Consider the following 23,483-nt stretch of genomic DNA (forward strand, 5'->3'; position numbering starts at 1 on the left):
AAGCCTGCTTCACCAGAATTATTATATTTAATGTGTCTTATGTGTTCTTTTTTATGTATAGGGATTGTACATCCAGTTTCACCAATATAAGGTCAGTTACAGGTGCAGTAGATGCAATAAACTCCAGGATGTGCCAATGCGAGGAGAGGATCCTTAGAGGAGTTGAATATGTTTTTTTAGTTTTGTAGGTGGTTTAAAGGTGGCAATGAGATTATAATTGTATAGGATTCATTCTGTTGACTTTTTTCTGATAACCCTTTAATGTATGGGATGGCTATGGTTTTACTGTAATCTAAATTCTTTTTTTGATGAAGTTTTATGAAGAACTTTATTAATAGTATTTTTGTTGTAGTCATTATTTATAAATGTGTTGCTAATAATTTTTAATTTTTGTTTAAGAGCTTGCTCATTAGAGCAAATTGTTATAGCTCTGTTTTTAAGGGTGTTAATGACTCCATATTTTTGTGATGGGGTGGTGGTATGATTTAGCATGTTTGTATTGGCCAGTATGTGTTGGTTTGTGGTAGACCGTGAATGACAGATTGCCTGAAGGAAGACGTGTGACCAGTGTATCCAGGAATGGGAGCGAATTCTGATTTTCAATTTCGATAGTAAATTGTATGTGTTCATGTTGTTTGTTCAGGTGGCTAAGGAGTGTGTTTAATGTTTGTTGCCCATGTGGCCAGATAATGAAAATGTTGTCAATGTATCTAAGCCATGTACACTGTAAGTTTCAGAGTGAAGGAATCAAGAGCACTTTGTTCAAAAGCTTCCATATAAAAGTTAGCAATTGGAGGGGAGGAGAATGGTGGTGAGCTCATGACCATACCCTCTTTTTGTAGGTAAAATTTATTTTGCCACATGAAGCAACCAGAACATAGTACGTGGACAAAGAGGGCCATAATCAAACAGAAATTTGTTCTGTAGGAGAAGAATTGTGTCATTGATTGGGACATTTGTGAAAGGGCAGAGACTTCAAAACTGACTAATAAATCATCTTTGCCGAGTGTTATGTTTTTAATTTTGTTTATTAAGTGTTGTGTGTTCTTTATGTAGGAGGGGGAATGACCTACCAACTCCTTGAGTATTGACACTAATTTCTTGGCTGGGTGATAATTATGGCTATCTATTCCTTCAACTATCGGTCGAAGTGGCATATTTTGTTTGTGTACTTTAGGAACACCATATATATATTCTGGGAGAACGGGTGTAATGGGGGTATAAGTTTTTTCACTGTGTCTGATGGCCAAGAAGTGACAGACTTAAGTAATTTTTTTTATTTTTTTTTTATTTTATTCTGTTAGTTGGGTTATAGTTTACAAGCTGATAGGTGCTGTTATCGGAGACTAGTTGATTCATATGATGGATGGATGTTGACCTGTCAAGGACGACAGTGGCATTATCATTATCTGATTTCGTTATAATTATGTCTTGATTAGCTTTCAATGACTTGATTGCTGCTAGTTCTGTTTTTGTAAGATTGCTACGCAAGGTTTTCTTATTATTCAGAACATTGCTGGTTTCTAATCGAATTTTATCGGCTTTTTTCACCAGAGGTCAGGCCAATAATTGTTGTAACGGTTGGTCGGTAACTTTAGCAAACCATGTAGATGGTAGTGCAGCATGTTTCTCTGTATATAGTGTATATGCTCCAGAAGATGACCTTGACATGAAGGTCAAAACGTCGAGTGTTGATTTTGGTTTATATTAAACTAAAGTTTTACTCAAACATGGTAGTTGTCTCCATAATTTTCCCAAAATGTATTCTGAATCACCATGTAAGCCTAAAAGAAAATAATTAAAGGTGCCACTTTTAATTTTAAAAGTTCATTTTAAAAGAACACATTTTATTTTGCATTCCATTGTTAATGTACTGAAGATGCCTTTGATACTTAGGCAAAAATTTTACATATATTAAATTTACTTCCATTTAAGTTTGAGTTCCATCTTTAATTTCTACAAAAAGTAGATGTTGGTTGATTGATTGTTGATTAAGTGGGAGACTTCCAGATAATACAGATGTTGGCTATTGATGGATTTCCATTAGTTTGATAAGAACAGATATAAGAACAATGAACAATGACTGAACTAAACAGTACAGATTTATTTTCCTTTTTTGGAGGGGGGGGGGTATAGAACTGATATGGCTGGCTTCCAGACTCTTATGAATAGATGAATACCAGTCAAAACAGATCCATTAATAAAAAAAATAAATAAATAAAATAAAAGATAGAAATTAGCAATGAAACACAAGTTTTGAGATGAAATAGAAAAATAGTCAAAACTACAAAACATTTTTGCATCCCAGTAACTCGAGATTTTTGTGATTTCTTTACTGATTTCAGAAATAACCTAGATGCCACGATGTATTTTGGTCCTGATGGTATATCTCCAATCGTATTTAAAATCTGAACTCCAGAACTATAACCTGTCCTGAGCTGCCAGCAAATACTGGCAAATTCCAAAAAAAAAAGAGATAAGTCTTCTGTCAAATTACTGACTATCATCTTCAGCTCATTCCTCTCTAAAAGAATGGGGGATAGTCATCAATGGTCAACTACTTTACTAAGTAGAAGTCCACCAGCTAATCAATTATTACCACCAGTATGGATTTTGTCCCTCTAGATCTCTCTCTCTCTCTCTCTCTCTGTCTTAGCCTACTTCATCCACTGCTGGACATATATCATAGAAAGGTTTAATGGAATATATGCTGTTGCTCTTGACATTCCAGAGCATTTGATTATGTTTGTTTTACAAAAATGTAAAAATAAATAAAAAAATTACAAAAAAATATATAAAATTGATAAAAATGGGAAAAAAATCCTCAGCCCACCCACAGTACAAATGTACTATAGGTTTAGTATAACCTTTCGTAACCACATAAAAATAAATAAATTGTCATTCTTTGGTCTAGCTTTCACTTCATGCAATTGGGTGGTCATCTTTCTCTCTGATCATTCATCCATTCATTCCCTGTAGGTCATGATGGGAGGTCATCTGTTCTTCAAGTTTTCCAGCAATACTTCAAGTATTGCTGGAAAGTACAACAGGACTCTTTCACCTATCCTCTTTCTTCCATACATTAAATGACCTTGCTCGCTGATCAATAATCCTGTCCATAACTTTGCTAATGATAGTACATTCCACTACACTCTGCAAGTGACAAATCCCGCATTGCACAAATATCCCAAGCTTCAAGATTTTCTATAATCACTACCTCAAACATTGATCTCCATAATTCATTAGTGAGGTGAGTTGCATTTTGGTATTGCCTTCAGTAATACCAAAGATGCTCTCCTGCCTTCTTTACCTCAGCAATATGCATATCATATATCAAATTTTTCTCTCTCTCTCTCTGGACGAACATCCTTGGCCTCTAAAAAAAAGCTAGGCACCTGTTTTCTCTTCAAATGCTTACTTGTCCAGCCACTAACTCTAGCTGGAAAGCTACAAATCCCAAATCTTCCCTTCCATAATATACTATTCCCATGTTTGACGAGATACACCAAAAATCTCCCAAAAAATTCCTGATGTGTTCAGAGAAGAGCAGTTAAGCTAACAGATAATTCTCCTCTCCAGCTCACTTCAGTCACTGTCTCACAGAAGATCTGTGTTAGCTCTATTCCTTTTCTACAGGTATCTACACCAGACTGTATCCATCATTCTTCTACTTTCCATTGAGTTTGCTTGCTGCTCATGTTTTAGCAAGCTCAATGGAAAGTAGAAGAATGATGCCCAGCATCTCTTTACAATCCAACTGCAAATGCACTGAACATACTTCTTCTGTATCTCTTTTATTATATCTATCTCTGTACTTTGGAGCAGCTTTCCTCACAAATCTTTCCAAATGCCTATAATCCCAAGAAATTGTGCTTTAGGTTCTTCCACCTCTTGTATATGTGATTAATATATTACAAAAAAAGTACTGAGTGTTAGCAGAAAAAAAACATTTTCCTTAGTCACAGATTCAGAGGTTTGTGGATAAATATTATTATTATTATTATTATTATTATTATTATTATTATTATTATTATTATTATTATTATTATATCCAAGGAGCCTCAGAACTCACAGAGGAAACTCCTAAATCACTCAATGCCTAAATAATTGTAATATATCTTTGAATATATTATTGATGGTGTTATTATTAATGTCAGACTTCCATGAAGTCAGAAGATTCATATTACACATTCCACACACTCACACACAAAAAAAATAAAATAAAATAAAATCATCAAATCATGTGCATTAAACCCACTCAGAGTTCGCGCAATAGTGATGTCCACCGCTCAGTCAGTTTTGAAATTGTGGTGCGTTTATTATATTATGTGTCTTGAATATCGTGCAATTTTTGATTCAGTGCTCTTGCCAAAACAGTACAGAGTCCTGTAGCAGTGCCAGTAAGACTACAACCGCACGGTAAGCTGTTTTTTTGGAAAAACAGCTAAATGAGACAATATTCGAGGAGGTATGTAAAGAATTTATAAGACTAGGTGAACTACTTAACAACAATTGGCCGGGAAAAGTGAAACTGTACGACACGTTTCCCCCCCGGAAAGTGTCACAGACGTTATCGCAGAAGGTCAGTCAGATTCAGTGCCTTCTACTCCTTCAGACTTTGTAGAAGTGCGAGCACACAAAAAGCGAAGAACAACAGAAGAACCGCACAATGACAATAATGAAATGGAACAGGACTCTCAGGGTTCGGACGCTGCCCAAAGAAAAGGTGCCTTTCATCATCATCCTTAGAGAAAAGCAGAAGTGGGCAGCTTTAAGATCTACAATGTCCAATCTGCACATTGGCTTCATTAAGGCCAAAAACATGGATGAAGGCATAAAGATCCAGCCAGCAACAGTGACAGATTATAGAAGGTTGACCAAAGAACTGGACGACAGAGGCATCCAGTATCATACCTTTGCACTCAGTTCTGAAAAAAACTTAAAAGTGGTCCTTCGTGGTGTCTGTGAAGACATTGACAAAGCAGAAATGGCTGCTGACCTGAATTTTCAGGATCTGCCTCCAGTCAAGGTCAGCAGAATGTACAAAGCAGACAAGACTCCCATGCCATTAGTCCTAGTTGAGATTCATAAAATATACAAGGATATCTACAACTTAAAAACAGTTTGTGGTCTCATCGTCACACCAGAACCACTCCAGAAAATATCATCTCCTGGGCAGTGCCACAGGTACCAGAAGTTTGGCCATGCCCAGAATCTTTGTAGAGCAGAATATAGATGTTTGAAATGTGGGGACAGCCACCCAACCAATACCTGGTTTGAGATTATAGGGGGGAGGAAACTGTTTTTATTTCTGATGTTTCTCAGTAACCCCCAGATAGAGTGATCAATAGGAGAGATAGAATATAACTTTTTATTCCAAACTTGGTTTCTATGAGTTTTATGTGCATCTCTAAGAGGCCCAGGCATCAAAACTGGAGACTCAGCGACCACAGTCAGAGACCTCCAAAAATAGAGACACCCAAAAGCAAACAGGAAGTTATGCTGATGTGACCGTACAAATAGACCAATACCGGAACAAAATCAACCAACAGCACCTAAAAATCTAACAGCTGTTATTACGACCTCACTAATTACGACCATACTAAAGACTTTAGAGGAGCAGTGCAAACCCTCTTATAACAACTTAGATTTCAATCACTTGTACAAAATCCACAGACAGGTCAGACACGCTTTAAATCTCCAGATACCAGCGCTGACCATATTGCACTCACATCACTTGTTGAATTATATGATATTATTAAAAAACTTAAATAAAGCTCCTGGACAATAAAGCTCCTGGACCAGATGGCATCTCAAACAGGGTCAAGCTGCTGCCTCAGAAAGCTGTAGTGCACCTGACCAGTATAATAAATGCAATCTTAAGATTTCAATAATTTCCTTCCACCTGGAAACTGGCTGATGTAATTACTATTCATAAGCCAAGCAAGGACTCACACCTACCACAAAATTATCGTCCAATCAGTCTTATCTCTAATCTGGGTAAGGTTGCAGAGAAGGTCATCGTCTCACGACTCCAAACCTCAGTAAATGACCTAAACATCCTCCCTAAAGAACAGTTTGGTTTTCAGCAACACCATAGTACTACCCAGCAAATCCACAGAATTGTGGAATACATCATCACCAACTACAACTGGCGCCAGCATGTGGGAGCTGTTTTCCTAGACCTATCCAAAGCATTTGACAAAATCTGGCATTTTGGTCTCCTGCACAAACTTATCTCAGCCGGTATCTCACTAAAAATGGTTCATCTAATCCATTCATATCTTCAGAATAGATCAATGCAAGTTAAAATCAACGGTTCTACATTGTCCCAGCGTCATATCTTTGCTAGAGTGCCACAGGGATCTCTACTGGCTCCATTGCTGTTTTCTGTATATATGTCAGACATCCCACACAATCCGATGACTTCCATTTTGGCCCTGTATGCAGATGATACGACAATAGTAACCAGATCTCTCAGACCCCATTTCATTAACAGGAAGCTTCAAGAAAACCTTCTAAAGCTGGAGGGTTGGTTCTCCAAGTGGAGACTGGAAGTCAACCCCCCTGAAAAGCTCAGCCGTTCTTTTCTCAAAAAGGCCAATGTCTCCTGCAGGAGATGTGTTACTATTCAATACTAAAATTCCCTGGCAGACAGAAACAAATTACTTGGGTGTAATTCTCGACAAAATTATCTTTCAACCAACACATCAAGTCTGCGTGTGCAAAGGCATCTAAAGCCATAGCTCAGATCTATCCACTGATTAATAGAAATAGCAAGCTCAGCAACAGAATCAAATTGCAACTATACCAGATGACGATTCATCCTATAATCACCTATGCCTCTCCAGCCTGGAGCCACACCTCTAATGCTAACATTATCAAAATACAGCGAGTGCAGAACAAGTGCTTGAGAATGATTCTGAATGCCCCATGGTATGTTAGAAACAATCAACTCCACAGAGACACAAATATTCCCTATATTTTCTCTTTTCTACAATCCTTAGCATCCAAGTTTTTCCTAAAGACGTCCACACATCCCAACGATTTGGTTCAGAAAGCTGCAGCATACGATCCAATGGACATATTCAAATATAGAAGACCAAAAGCTATATTAGCCTCCTGCAGCGATGCATAATCTCCATGCCCATTCAGGGTGAGCAAATCGCGCATAAATTTTACCCTCACTGTAACCACAACAGATAGCGGGGAATATGAAAAGCATCTTGCTTCACCCCTAAAGACATAAATGTCAATTGTCAATTAAATCCATTCACAGTTTCTGTACTTACTACACTTATAGGGGACTTCAACTATAGAGACATAGAATAGACTAGAAGAAAGGAAGAAAATGTAGGAATTGAATTCATTATTATTACTATCAGATGAAATCTCTAGGGAGTCAAGAACCATCTGTCGTACCTTCTCTTAAATGCTTTCACACTGAAAGCATTCACTACTTCAACATGCAACTGTTCCACTGACTGCTCTGTGAGAGATAAATCTAGCTCTCATCCCATTCTTAACCACACACAAACTCAACTTCCATGGATGTTACCCCTTGTTATCTCTTCACCTTTCACATAACAAAAAATTCCATCAACCAGTATCCTACAACACCCTTTACAGTCTGTCCTCATATTCTATATTTCATCATCCTGATATCATCTTTGTAATTCTTCTTTGCATCCTCTCCACAGCTTCTTCATTCCCTTGGAATTCGGGAGACCATATCTTCACCCATTTATGCAGGTGCTGTCATATCAAATCCACCTTGTAACAGTCAAAACTGACTTCCTTAACCATATGCATCAGTGTTTGTGTCAGCATCGCAATTATTTTCTGAGGTGTATTTGTAATGTTTGCTATGTTACCTTTTAACTTCAACTTCCCATCCACCTTGACTTGAAGATTCCTAATCTTATCAATTTCTGCTGGCATAAATCCCACCAATAGAATATATTGATGGAAATCTCTTGATACCAAAGTGCATTGAACTGACATCTGTTATCATTTCCCAACAGTGCTAGTCTGTTCAAATTATATTTTTCTAAGTGCAGCATATTAGTAGCATTCCTGATTGCCCTGCTTATCTTTGAATGTCCTGTCAGGTCTTTTCCAATATTATTAATGTATAGATTGAACAATAGTGGTCCAAGGACTAATTGTAATATTAGGTCCTGCTGTGCCATTGGAATAGGGTTTTTTTATTTATATTTTTCTTTATATTATATTATCTTATCCTGTCTCTTATATCTTAGTTGTATCTTATCATGCAATATTCTTATCAGCAATATTCCTTTAACATAATATTTTATCTTAATATTTTTGTATTTTCTTTCTTATTCTATTTCTACCTTAAGTATTTTTTTTCATGCCTGGGATCTCCATATATTTATTTAATTGAAGGCTGCACCTCTGAAATTCCCCTATAGGCAAAAGAAAGTTTTTATACCCAGGTAGATCAAATAATCACTTATATCCTATTTTAGCCAAGGTTCATGGCAAAAATTACTCACTTTTTATCTTAAATCACTACTAATCATTGGGGTTCCGCTATCAGGTCCGAATAGTGGTTTTTAGATCAGTGCATTGCAAAAGATTGAATCGGACAACTATTTTTATCAACAATAACAATAAGTTTAATTTCTGGTTTAATAATTGTACATATCACATGAAATCACAAGATTCATTTATGAAAGGTAATTCTTAGTCTTTCTCAATCACTCAACTTGGTTTCTATTAAATTCTTTCACACTTACTTAGTTAGACTTTCAATAAGCATAATTTATATTACAACTATCAGGAAGTTATACACGTAACATGAATTCGTTAGGTGCGCTTGACATTCCTAATTTAGCATCAATCAAAATACAACATACATGTATACAAATATATCTCTCAGAATCTCATTCCTTTCAAACACTTAATCATAATCTAGGCAATTATATTTATACAATCCACCTCATTGAGTTTCAAACATTCCAATGATATGATAGCAGGAACATACTCTATCATAAAATTCAATCGTAAGTACACATATAATTAATTAAAGAAATTTAAATAGCCTCAATATTTTCTCCAAGGGAAATTAACTGCTCTTGTGCTTCACTCATTAGCGATTACACACATTTACTAGAAATATTAACACTCTAAATACTATCTCCTTAAACTAGACAATTTAACAGTTCGATAGGGAATTCTTTCTTAATTCACAAACAATTAATGAATATATAGACTCATATGGGTCTCTTCCTATCCTGCATGTGTCTTCCGTCCTTTTTTTTTCTTATTCCGCTGCTTGAGTGGGGTTTCTCTCCTCCATTCCGTGTTTTGGAATTCTCCTCAAAGCGATACAGGGCACCGATGAATAGTCGCAGCAGCTGGTGGGATATAGGGTAGGCTTTCCGGCATCTTGAACTGCCCGGCGAAGGATTTCTGCGTAGGTCAGGTCGCACTTACTCGACTTCAGGACCTTTACTGCAAGATTTCTCCTTAACTTATTGCCTCCGGATATCTTCGGCTGTAACTGGAGAGCTATTGGTAGATGGGTCTCTCTGCCTTCCCCTCCGGAACTTTATGGCACCTCTCGTCCTTGATCTCTCGTGGATGGATCACTCCAGATGAAGAAAAGGAAGCCCCCTCTCATCTCCGAACCAAACCTTTTAAACACCAGAGTCCCTGCACCTTGGATTAAGTTTTGGGGACCCCTAGCATCCCTGTGCGAGTCTTGCTAATAGTTTTTAGAACCCTGGATAATGTTTCTCGAATATTCGCCGACAATCTTACTTTCTCCTTTTACCACCTTAATCCTGCCTACAGGCCATTCCTTTTGATTCGTGCCACATCCTTTCAATATTGATCTTGAAGGTCACCTGCGATGGGACTTGCAAACAACTTTCAAAAGACATGCCCAAATTTTGGGCAATGCTCTTGTTTTCAATACTTCTATATCCCTTTTTAAACAATGAGCGAGTTAATTCCCTTTGGGCTTATTTTGCTCTTTATACAGACATCTTTAGACAGTTATCATAGAGAAACAAAATATACATTTGTACAAGAAATTTTAGGTGAATTCCTACTGTAAAAAGTCGATGTTTTATATAATTTATTTTGGCAACATCGAATTTTTACATAATCCCTGCGGTACAACACTGGTCACCTTAAATCTGGCAGATTCACCCCGCCCCTTTCCCATACCTGACTCTCGGCCATCCACTTGTTCAAGTCTATAGTTTACATTCCAATCCCATATTTTCCAGTTTATTCAACAGCCTCTCATGTGGTATCCTACCAAATGCCTTAGCAAAGTCCCATGGTATTACAGTGTATCTATTTTCTTTATCCAACTCAGCTGTAACATTATTATACAATATGAGCATATTGCTCAGATATGACCTTCATTTAGTAAACCCATGCTGTTTCTAGTATATAGCTTGTCTGTGAACCTGCAAACAACAAATTGAATTCAATAAAATAAACATTTAATACAGGGTTATAGAACATGTACATTTAAGTATAACTTTGAAAATAGGATAATGCAAATCAGCTTAGTTCAAATACTCATAACAAACATAAAACGTCAGGCATTAAACATTCAGCTGTCAATTCTATATTCTTCCAAATAATTGAAAATGGTTCACACAGTTCAATGTTCCAGAATTTTACAGTAATTATTCTTAAGGTAGAATTCTCTAATTTTCTCTTAGTCAACAAACACTTAATTTAATTATGAGGCAGTTATCATTTCAAGGGAGAAACACTTTAAAGCTCCATACTTCGGCTATTTTTAGTAGAACGCCACACTTAATGTTAAGATATATCAGGCAGAGCTAACTCTTATTTCTTCACACTGAAATATAAAATGGACTGCTCGTACCGGGTTACACCTTTTACACATGGATTTACTATAGGCACACTTAAAACAGTAGTTAACTATTACTTTGAAGTAACACTATTCAAAAGAAATCTTCACTATAATAACTGAAATATTAAACATAGAGTTTCACAAATCTTGACGCACTCGTTTTAAGTAATCTATTTATTCCTTATTTTCTTCTATGCATTAAATTCAGCTTAGCACTATTCTTCCTCAAAACAATTGGCATTCGTCTTAATTTTAGAATTCCGTAGAAATATTCCGAATTGCCTATTAATTCCCAGTCCTTTCTTAATCAATTTACGACATTTCCAAATCCCCTTACAGCCACCCGTTACTTCCTTCTTGCTGTCCTGAACGCTTCTTCCCCCTCTTTACTTTCGTTTTCCAATTAAATACATTCATTCTTCCCGCCCAAATCCGGTTCTAACCAGTTTAGCTTACACCTACTGGCTTCTCTCCATATACATTGCCTTTTCATGTTCTAAACATGCACTGACTAAAAACAAGCTCCGTTTCTCCTTCAGTAGACAATCAAATTCAATCAGAAGAATTACATAAAATCACTCTTACATACAGAAACAAAATAAAAGGGTATTTTACAATTCATATAATATACATTTAAATATGATAAATACAAATTCTTATAATATATATGCACAACTTCTTATGATATTAACACAGGAATAAATAAAATAAAATAAAATGAATGACATGTTTATATAGAGTCTTTTCATTATTATTACATATTCTAAGATTAATTAATAACAAACAAAACTCAAAGCATTTATATGAATAATATATTACAAGCAAGAGACTAACAACAAATAATATTTACAAGTCTTGCTTATGACATGGTGGATTATGTTAAATGTGAATGAAGTATTAAAACATATAAAATATCTTCATTCACAACTTAAAACTATTTCTGTATGCAGGTTCTTACCATCTTCTCTAAAATTTTCACCACCGCTCCAGAGATACTAATAGGTTATTTGTTGAGCACATCAGGTTTTGCACCATTCTTGTACAAGGGAACTCCCATACATTCTTTCCATTTCTGTGAGATCATTCCTGAGCTGAGACTCAAATTATACAACCAGATCAAGAGGCTAACCAATTTGGCTAAACATTCATACATGCAGTATATTACCAATATAAAGTTATTTTGCCAAGATCTATCAAACTCCCATTTGATAGAACTTGGCAAAGTGAGTACTACTCATTATTTGAACAGATAATGTTTTTTGCAAACAGTAGAATTATTCTTCCACATTAATTCTTTCTTCAACTTGAATAGCATAATGATAAAATTCCTGTGTTTTATATATTTCATAACTCCTCTAGTCCTGATTCTCATGTATTCCTTCCACATCATCTTCTGGATTTCTTGGCTTAATTAAGTTTCACATCCATTTCATGCCCATCCTATTTATGCTTCAAATGCAATGTCTAGAGACATTCAGATATTGCCTCATTTAAGCATATTTACAAAGCTTCCCATGCACTGCTGATATTCTTCCCATTCAGTAAATATCATAAGACCAAACATAGTATTCTCTTGAATTTTTCATAATTGCTAATTTTGTAGTTCTGCATATAGCCTTTCCTAATTGGAACATTCATATACTTATCTCTTGCAGAGGTACGCCAATTACCACTCTCACCAAATAGTGGCAAAACAGTCACATCCTTAATTAAGACACTTTCTGAGAGTTTGATGAAATCTAACACTCTTTGGCCCTTGAGTTTCTTCTTTCACATGCTGCTTGAGAAAGTTACCTTGTAACAGCTGAGTAAATTCTCCTTCATACTTATCATACTTATTGTGAGTTTTCTCTGTTACCCAATCAGTGTTCAGATAATTTGAGTAGCCCATAATGATTGCTCATTTAGTACCTATCAAGATAATTTAATGATGCATTTCTTCCTGCCCAGCTACCGAATTGTTTTCCCATTATATATTTCATCTTGTTATCTTTCACTTCACACTAGATAGCCTGGAACTCACTGAACATTATTACTATTATTGCTTTAATGAGTTTCTACCCTAGCTGAACTCGAATCAACTGATATTAGTAGTACCCCTGCCTTCCTTCCTTCCTATATCTTCTGTCCTTTCTAAAAATACCACATCTGTTACACTCCATATGAAAGGGGAGGATAAGACTAAGGCTACAAATTATAGGCCAATGTGTGTGTATGTGTGTGTGTGTGTGTGTGTGTGTCTAGGACGGTTGTTAAGGGAGTAGAGAAGTTGGTGAGGACTGGGATTTAGACGTGAGCTGATAATAGCAGTATTCTTTATGATGGTCAACATGAGTTTGTTAGGGGAGGGAGGTCATGTTTCAGCAATCTGCTTATGTATTACAACAAGGTGACAAACTCATTCAATAAAGGGGATGCATATACTTTAATGTACTTGGATTTTTCAAAGGCCGTTGATAGACTGCCACATGACAAACTGGTAGCTATACTGAAACAGATGGGATTAGATAACAGATCAGTAAGTTGGATAGCTGATTGGCTGTTGGATAGGTATCAGTAGGTTGTATATGGAAGAGTGCTATTTCAAAAGAAGAAGAAGAGGGTCACTAGTGGAGTGCCTCAGGGATCTGTTTTTGGGATCATTATTGTTTAATTTGTTCAATAATGACACTGGGACCAGCTTAACTGAAGATGTGCAGCTGTTCGCTGATGATGCAGAGTTGAGCAGGACCAAGAGAAGTAGAGTAAATGTGGCCTCAGAACGATCTGAATAGACTATGTAAGTGGGTAAATGTTATGTACAGCTGTGCACAGATTTGGTTACCTGGTTTTCAGGGGGAATGAGGCTGTATTGGAGAAGGTTTACAAAGTTAGTGTCAGATATGAGGAGAGAGAGAGAGAGAGAGAGCCTTGTGAATAGCTGGTTGTACCCCTGCATTCACCACATGCAAGTTCAGAGATGATAAACTGTTGAATGGCTAACCATGTAATTTAACCAGGGGATAAATGGCAATGTTTCCCAGATCACAATCTAATGTAGCCTCCTCCATATGGACCTCTGAATGCTACAAAGTACCTGTCCATTGTGAAACACACTTGTGTTATCTAGGATAGATCACTGAGTAAATCACTAGGGTAGGTCCTTCCCTAGTAATTTACTCTTTCTTTTTTTTTTTTAATAATATAGTGACAGTTGAGTTTGATAAAGGAAATAACTACTGTCAGATAGGATGTACTGCATGGAAATCTATTATGTAAATTGGTAATGGGTATTAAAGCAATGATATGAAAAAAGTGGTTGATGGACAGACAAAGAGTAGTATGAAGAAATTGAATCTGGGAGAAGGTGAGCGACTAACACTATGCCACAGGGATCATTACATAGCCACTACTTTGATTTCCACATTAGTGATGTAGGAGATGAGTTGAGTGAAATTGGACTGAACAGTAGCTAACAAAGGTGATGTTGAGACTCTATGGGATGATTTAAATAGACTGGCAGTATGGACAAAGGATAATGATTGCAGTTTAATATAGCAAAGTGTAAGGTCACTTTGAGATGAAAAGATTGCAACCTACTAAATTGATGGAGCTGTACTCCAGGAAATTGATACAATTAAAATTTTGGGATCTTGGTAGGCAATTTTTCAGTTAGAAAAGAGAGGATGAGATATAAAGATGTTGAGAGTTTATTTTTCACTTGGTTAGACTATAATAAATTTAGTTTAATCCTTTATCCAAGTGTGAGCAACCAAAGTTTGCGCCTGAAAATATCTTCAGGATTGAGGTAAGGTAGTACAACACCAGGCAACTCGTAGCAAAGGTGGAGCAAGTACTATCACTGCTATCCCAGTATCTCCCATAATGCAAAACACATCTCCTTGCAGATATGTATACTGTTATGTTAAGGGAAGGGGCCACTACCCAGACTAGTTTCAACCTTTATTGAGGTCTCTTCAGTGGGAGCCAGGCCCAGAGGTGGAGATACCAGGCAGAAGCAATAGCGAGGTCATCTTTACCAATAGGAGTTGCCAAACTTTCACCATCTTTCTCTAAATCCAGAGTAATTTAATAAAAAAGTTGGCACACCGTTTGGCAACTCCTATAGGTAAAGATGACCTCGCTATTGCTTCTGTCTGGTATCTCCACCTCTGGGCCTGGCTCCCACCGAAGAGACCTCAATAAAGGTCGAAACTAGTCTGGGTAGTGGCCCTTCCCTTAATGCATAACAGTATACATATCCGCAAGGAGATGTGTTTTGTATTATGGGAGATACTGGGATAGGAATGATGGTTACTTGCTCCACCTTTGCTACGAGTTGTCCAGTGTTGTACTACCTTACCCCAGTCCTGAAGATATTTTCAGCCACAAACTTTGTTTGCTCACACTTGGATAAAGGATTAAACTAAATTTATTATATGATAAGATATAAAATATAAGTTTAATAAAATGGTTTCATAGGATTGATGAAGAAGAAATTTTTCAATACTTGAATGGAGAGGAAACAAAGGATCATCCCTGGAAATCAAGTAAGAATGTAGTTAGCAAGAGCATCAGAACAAGATTTTTTGCTTGGAGAGAGAGTGCTGAATGAGTGCAATGGGTTGACAGAGTTTCTTGTGAGTGCTTTATCAGAGGTATGATAGGTATTATGGATAAAAATTAGTCTGAGTCACTTGTAATGAGTCTTTAGACACCATGGAGATACCTCCTTATTTATTATTAATAATAAATAGTCAATAATTGATTTCTATTTTTAGCTTCCAAAATAAATTTATTGATGTTTTTGTATGAATAAAAGCTACTTCTTATTTGTGAGTTATTATAGGATGTAAAAGCTATTAATGCTTTTTTTTCCCTTCATTTTCATTAAGATGATTTCCCCCACAATTTCTCATCGTAAATTTATCTTTATTGCATATTTTTGCATTAATTTCTCTTATTAACATAAAAGCATTTGGATTTATTTTATTCATTTAACACCCTATAAAATTAATCTTTTTCCTCTACTGGAACATATTTTAATATCTATAAGAACGAAATTAAAATTTTTATTATATAACTTAAAATGTGGTATATTACTGCTTATTTATTACATATGTATTTCTAACAGGATGAAGAGGGCTTTGTGGTGAAACCATCAAATTATATACCAGAACTGAAAGATGGCTATGAGACTTTTAAAAGTGAGTTTTATGTGTTTCCATGGAGTTTAAAACTCATCATGAGAGACTCATGGTAACCATTATTCACTGACCCAGGAATATAATTTCTGGGCATCTTTCATTTAAGTTCACAACTACCTCTGCAACCCATTTCTCTCACTCATCTCCTTCTAAGCAAAAACTCAAATTCTCATGCCTTTACTATCCACATGATTGCCTTTCTCTCTCTCTCTCTCTCTCTCTCTCTCTCTCTCTCTCTCTGTCATGTATTGAATTTTTTAAAAAAATTTACTGTATAAATAGTATAAATAGAGTAGTAGTGAATGTGTGGATGGGATGATGATCATAGAAATGGAATAGATCAAGATGCAAGTGAGATGATTGGGACACAGCAGATGCACGTGATAAGTGGTAATAAAGGGTACTGGGCAAGGACAGCTGTGGTGGAAAAATCACAAACATCAAGTGGCTTGGGTAGGGCTGGTTATGGAACTAAAAGTGAATTGCTGTGTTTATTTACAAATGCAAGGAGTATCATAAATAAGGGAGATTAAATTGTTTCACTCAACTCATTGAATCATAAGTGAAATATAGTTGAATGAAGATGATATTCATGTGGGTGCAGTATTTTTCATGAGGGATAGAAAGGAAAAGAAGGGAGGGAGAGTGCTGCTGATGATGATAGTAGGGAAATTATGTCCACATAAAGTAAACATGAAGGAGGGAAATAGTGGCAATGGTTTTGAGGTAGCTTGGTGTAATGTGGAGGTTGACCGGAGATATATTTAGTTGGATGGTGCTCTAGTTATGTTTTGTAGTAATCTAGTGGTAGAATATCTATTCTTCTATTATTTGCATCTATCTATCAATTAATTTGTTAACTATTTTGTTAGTGTTTAATTTTACGGTTTCACATCACCAGACATATCAGTCTTTCAGTTTATTATTATTATTATTATTATTATTATTATTATTATTATTATTATTATTATTATTGAAATACCGTATAAGTTAAAATAAAATCTGGAAACCAAATATGTAGATCAAATTTTATTCACTCAAAATCATTGGAATAAGTGAAACGTTGAATGTTCTAACGAGAATAGAAATGGAAGGATACAGTATTTTTCACAAAAACAAAAAGGACAGGAAGAGAGGGGAGTGCTGCTGATGAGAGCAGGAGAATTATGTCCACATAAGGTAGACATGAAAGAGGGAAATAATGGCATTGGTTATGAGGCAGCGTGGTGTAACATGGAGGCTGACAGGACATATTTAGTTGGATGTTGCTATGGGCCCAGGAATGTAGAGGATGATGATGATGAAGAAATGTATAAACAACTTGGATTAATGAACAAAGGAAGGGTAATTATTATTTCTCGAAACTGTAACTAAATGCATTGTATGAATAGAAAATTCAGCTAATCAGTCATTGACTTCTCTATTCAAGAAGTCAATGACTACACATATTACATTTTCAGATTTATGTATGAAGTACTTTTGAAGGATGTGATGAAATACTTAGATACTTTTTGAGAGAGGGGTTGTTTTTTAATCAAGGTACCAATGAATCTGGCTATTTGCAGAATAATTTTATGGGACGCAGTGTTGATTTACTTTGCTTAATTCTTTTCACTACTTAAGTGCCAAAAGAAATAAATTATATTAAGGATGAAAAAAAGGAAAGAAAGAAAGAATGAGAGATTAGTCAGCTATTCAAAAATGAGAGCAAAAATATTATAAACTCCAAAAGCAAAAATATGCACATACTATACAAAATTTTACCATAGCTATATTTAACCAAAGAACACAAATATTGATTTTTATTATGAAAAACAGTACTGTTTTGTTTTGTAGTGCCTTGCAAATTATCATCATACCATGTTTACCAGTTTTATTTTTTTACTGTTCACATCAGAATATTAGCATTTTGTAATTTGCAGTGTAAATACATTACTAATAATCAATCCAGATGGTTCACTGGCAATAATATATTGACCTGGATGCTTCATCACATGGAATCCTCACATTCCTAATTAAAGAGAATAATAATAATAATTATTATTATTATTATGGGATGAATTTTACTCTATTTGGTATTTGAAACTGCTACAAAAAATAGGTTGATTGGAAAACATACAAGAAATTGTCTGCACAGTTCAGTTTTAGTTGCAGCTCACTCACTTTTATTGGAAAATTTTGGCAAATCACATTAATAGTTCCACTATGGCTGGATGAAATTTAACGACATTTGTAGTTTAAATCTATATTAAAATTTATCAATTTTGATTTCAATCTGACCACTATTGTTGTAAAACTTAGAAATGAAATTTCTTGCATAGAGATAAATCACCACCTGCACATTGAGGTAGAAGATACACTTACAAAATAATGTTCTAAAATACAATAAAATAATAATTAAAAAAGTCTCAGTGATCACCTACTTATATTGTCTTATGTTTCTCTTTAAAAATAACACTAATTAACAACCATTCACTACTTCACATCCTGTAGCACTATAGTAGTGGCAAGTAGGAAAAATTGAGACTTTTAAGAGAGATGAACTTTTATTAACAAGAGCACACATGGGAAGTTTTTATCCATCTGTGCTACACCTCTCTCTTTACACCAAGACTGCAATATTGAAACATCATCACCTAAAGATGACTCCTGGCATCATTCTTCTAATCCAGTTCCTGCATAGATGACTAAAGCAAAGCTAAATTCCCCCCCCCCACACACACACACAACTTTACTGGTGTATCATATCTCCTTTGACCTTTCGTTAGAGAGACATCAGAAAATTCTTTACTCAACCTGGATACCAAAAGGGCTTCTTATCTTTAATGGTATTCATCACATAGAATCTTCACATTCCTAATTAAAGATAATAATAATAATTATTATTATTATGGGATGAATTGTACTCTGGTTTGGTATTCGAAACTGTTACAAAAAATGTGTTTGATTTGAGAAACATACAAGAAATTCTCTGCACAGTTCAGTTTTAGTTGCAGCTCACTCACTTTTATTATGATACTTTTCCTTTCCACAAACTAATACCTTTCCTTTAATCTCAGCTATATTATACTAAGCTGACATCCACCTTACAGTATGGAAGGAAGCTCATATACAGCTGATTCCAAAAAAGGAATATCTACCATAAAACTACATTGACCTTCTGCTCTCACCTCTGTGCTGTCTAAAGCAATTGACAAGATCATCAACAATTGACTTCTTCAATAAACTGAGAACTGTCACAGAATCTGTGATCAATATAGATTCTTTCAAACAAAGAAATCCACAGTAGATCCTTGCCTGCATTACCCACCTCTGGACACATGCCATGAAAGGTTTGCCAAAAATTGTGTTGTTGCTTGGCATTTCCGAGGCATTTGTTAAGGCTTGGATCCAGGGTTTTTCACTAAATTGCCATCTTATGGTCTACTTTTCACCTTTTATAATTAGCTTACCAGTTTTATCTTGGATTGTTCATTGCAGTTTCATGGAAATTAATCAAAAACTGTTCACCAAAAGGCAATTTACAGAATGGCAATTAATCAAACAGCAATTCATCAAAAAAAGCAATTTGTTGAATAAACCTTGAATAATGAATGGCAATTCATCAAACAACAATTCATTGTATGATAATTCTTCGCAAATGCAATTGATCAAAAAAAAAAATATTCACAAATAAATTTCAATGAATTTCTTTCAGAATCCATTGAAAGAGTAAATTTCTTGTGAAATATTGTTTTAACATTTTCAGTTACAGCACTGATTTGGCCTAAGATGCAGACAGTGACTTTTGAAATGCAGAACAACTAGTCCATATGTAAAAAGTGTTTATGAAAGATGTGCTTATATCCCAAGACAATTCAACTTTTCCACTTCATTCTTTCATGCTCAGAGACCAGCATCCTCCTTCTGTCCAGAAAACTCAAGAAAGACTTAAAAATTCTTGATAATGACACAAACTTCTGTAATCTCTTTCTCTTGCATGAGATGAATGCTCTCCAAATTTTGAAACTCCACAAATAGACCAAACCTCAGCATTCGTTCTCATATATTTAAGAATTCCAGCAAATTTCCTGAACATGCAAGAAGTGCTTGTTAATAAATGTTGTTATAAGTGCATTCTTCCAAGTGACTAAAAACAGACTCTCGTAATCCTGATCCATAAAACAGGGAACAAGTCTGAACCTGCAAAGCAGGTTCAGACTCATTTTACTTGCCTTCATTCATAGCAAGATATTAAATTTAATATAATGATCTAAATGGTCCTTGATGCCATATTAAGCAGCATTCAAGAGATATCACCTTAACATTGATAAAATCTATTCCATAACCCAATCAGAGAATGATTTTCACCAGTCACCTTTCTCAATATGAACAATTGTGGTGAAAGTTCATCAGTTAGGTCTAGAGATAGAATCTTTTCACCCAACTTGGAAGTTGGCATTCAGAATACAATGCTGGGTTGGAGAGGAGGATTTATAGTGTTATTGTTATCATCATATTATCATCATACAGCCACGGAGTCACGAGACTTATTATAAAAAGTATACAGTTATCTAACATGATTCTTTTCACCTTTCAGCTTAAACTCATTTAATGTTTTTGCACTTACCACACTTTTTTTTTTGGTAGGTATTCCATACCCCTACCACTCTCCAAGCAAGACACTGCTCTACACTCCCTTGCTCATATCATCTTTTTTTTTTTCATCTTCCAGGGATGATTTCTTCCCCCCTCCTCCATGAATAATAATCTTGTCTATACAAACCCTTCACTAACTTGTATGTCTCAATTACATCTCAATTACACCATTTTCCCTGCTTAACTGTTTGGTTTTGTTGATATCATTCTCTCATTTTCTCTCACACCCAACATTCTAAAGACCCAACACTATGTTTGTCACTCTTCTCTGAACTCTCTCCAAACTCTTAGTAGTCCAGATGTGGCTTGATTAAGGCCTCATACAAGAACACTTCTTGAACATTTGATGTGTTATGAATTATGGCCAAAACTTCCAAGATGAATCAAATAGGAACAAAAAGATTCTTTCTTTTAGCATTACGCGGTGATCAGCATTCATATTTGAAATTATGGATTCTGCAACTGTGTTAAAATCAGCTCACGCCTTTTTATTCCCGTATATACGGGAGTAGGCGAGGCCATTTAGCCCTATCTAACTTTTGGACACTGAGTGGGCAGTTCAATCTCCACTGGTACCCAATCAGAGACAGATGGCCCAAGGCTATCACTAATTAAGCGGTACGCAGTGAAGAGAGACGGCTCAAATGTGCCGCCATCTCGTGGTCTCTAACCCTAACACAATATATTTAATGTCTGAAATAATGTGGGTTCTACGGTCGATTTTCTTGAGTTTACAGGACGAAAAACCCGAGTTTCCGGGAGGAAAAACCTGCTTGCCCGTGCCAGAGATCGACTAACTCGGGAACCGGTCGAAAAAAGGCTTAGAAAAATTTCCTCTAGTCGCCGACTAGACTCGAAACCAAGACTTCCTTTGTGCGGCCTAGCGTGGTGGTGTGCAAACGCCACATCCACTGAGCTACACAGGCTCTTGTGTTAAAATAACTCTTTTTATTATCCCAACGTTTCGATCTTCATACAAGATCATCATCTGGAGCATACATAACTATACAAAACAAGCTGTGCTATTTCAAACCGTAAACTAGAGAAACAATGATTTGATCACCTGCTACTCACTGGCATAACCTCTAGTGAAAAAAAAAAATTAAAAAAAAAAAAAATCATTGTTTATCTAGCTTACGGTTTGAAATGTAATGTAGCTTGTCTTGTATATTTATGTATGCTCCAGATGATGATCTTGATACGAAGATCGAAACGTTGGGATAATAAAAAGAGCTATTTTAACACGGTTGTAGAATCCATAATTTCAAATATGAACAAAAAATTATTACTACCTTTGGCAGCAAAAAGTTATACAAGAAGGCAGAAAGTGTTAAGAATCCCTGGGTAATTAGATCACACAGTCATTGGCAGGTATTTCTTGGTAGTTTGGAACTTTAAACCGCAGGACTCCAAGCAATGAAGCACGACTAAACTGAATTAACTGAAATGCAGTTAGTTAAAGTGACCAAAGCTAAAGTTACTAAAATAGGACATTCTTGGATTATGCAAAATTAGATGTAATGTTGAAGAATTCTTCAATTAAAAAATGGAGATTGTGCACTATAGAGACCAAGATAAGGAAAGAATCAGTGGTGTTGGGTTGATGATCAACAAAAAAATCAAGAACAAATAATAGAATTTGGAAGTATATATCCGATCAAGTAGCAAAAATCTCTTTTTTCTACTCCACTGCCTGTTATCTTTTTTCTCATACTAACAGCCTATTTAAATCATTCTGTAAGTTCTCCATATTGTCTTGATTAACTATTACCCTACCTAATTTTGCATTATCAGCGAACAGCTGAATATTTCCCTTCAGATTATTTATGTATAAATTAAACAGTAGTGGTCCAAGTGCAGAGCCTTGGCAGCACACCACTAGTCATCTGCTTTTCCTGGATTCTGCTCCTCCATATACTTCTTTTTTGGTATCTGTGTATCAGCCACTCTCATATTCATATCACCAGGTTCATGTCCATCCCCATTTGTTGCAGTTTACATAACAGAGTTCCATGTGGTATATTCTGTCAAATGTCTTTGCAAAATCCAGTAGTATCATTGTATAACTATTCTCTTCATCCAACTCAGCTGTAACTCTATTATAAAAAGTTAGTAGATTAGTAAGGCATAACTGACCCTTCACACTTTACATTTCTGCACATTAAACTGCCTCACATAGGGTACTGTATTCTTATGATATGATATCCATTGCTGAGTCCCCTCTATGACCAACTTTTCTAATACTGTTAATTAGAAAAGTTATTACTGTTATTACTATCAAGTGAGTTAAATATGAATAAGTAATCAGTGAAATCCATAAATGCCACTTGGTAAAAAGAAAAAATTTGAACAAATATGATATTTGTTCAACACTGTGTGTAAAGAAAAATGCACTTGACTGGACTGGATTCTTGCAATGATTTTGTTCAAACATCTGACAGAAAATGTAGTTTCCTAAATAGCAGTATTAACTTGGGTCAGCAAGTGATGCCTCCAGTATGATTGAGACCAAATGACAAAGTTGAAAATCATAACCATAAAGTTCATCAAGACCGAATTAAAAAAATAAAAAAGTTTGTTTCTAGAAGTCTGAATATCAAAATTATGCTGATTACATTATTTGATCATGAAGAATTCATTCCACTAGGAAGGACTGTTGCCAGTCATTACTGCATGAAAATTTTGTTGCTAAGTGCAGAAATCAAGATTAGGAACTCTCTGATTGTTGGCTGTTGCATGACAGTACACCTGCTTATACAGTGTTTGGTGCATAGACATTCCTGACTCACAAG

General features: G+C 35.5%; 1 protein-coding gene across 3 annotated transcripts in view; it reads left to right on the forward strand.

Moving 5' to 3' along the window:
• The window catches only part of LOC150108341 (dynein regulatory complex subunit 11-like), a 455,807-nt gene that overhangs the window by 241,999 nt on the left and 190,325 nt on the right, over positions 1 to 23,483 (forward strand). For all 3 annotated transcript variants that reach the window (XM_090390703.1, XM_090390704.1, XM_090390705.1), the window contains exon 10: positions 15,981 to 16,053. In XM_090390703.1, the coding sequence (XP_090246829.1) occupies positions 15,981 to 16,053 (73 nt within the window). The remainder of the gene's footprint in view (positions 1 to 15,980; positions 16,054 to 23,483) is intronic.

Source organism: Typopeltis vanoorti, chromosome 3 (genome assembly GCF_054136105.1).
Source record: "Typopeltis vanoorti isolate ZY-2024b chromosome 3, IOZ_Tvanoo_1.0, whole genome shotgun sequence".
In the NCBI taxonomy this organism is placed as follows: Eukaryota; Metazoa; Arthropoda; class Arachnida; order Uropygi; family Thelyphonidae; genus Typopeltis; species Typopeltis vanoorti.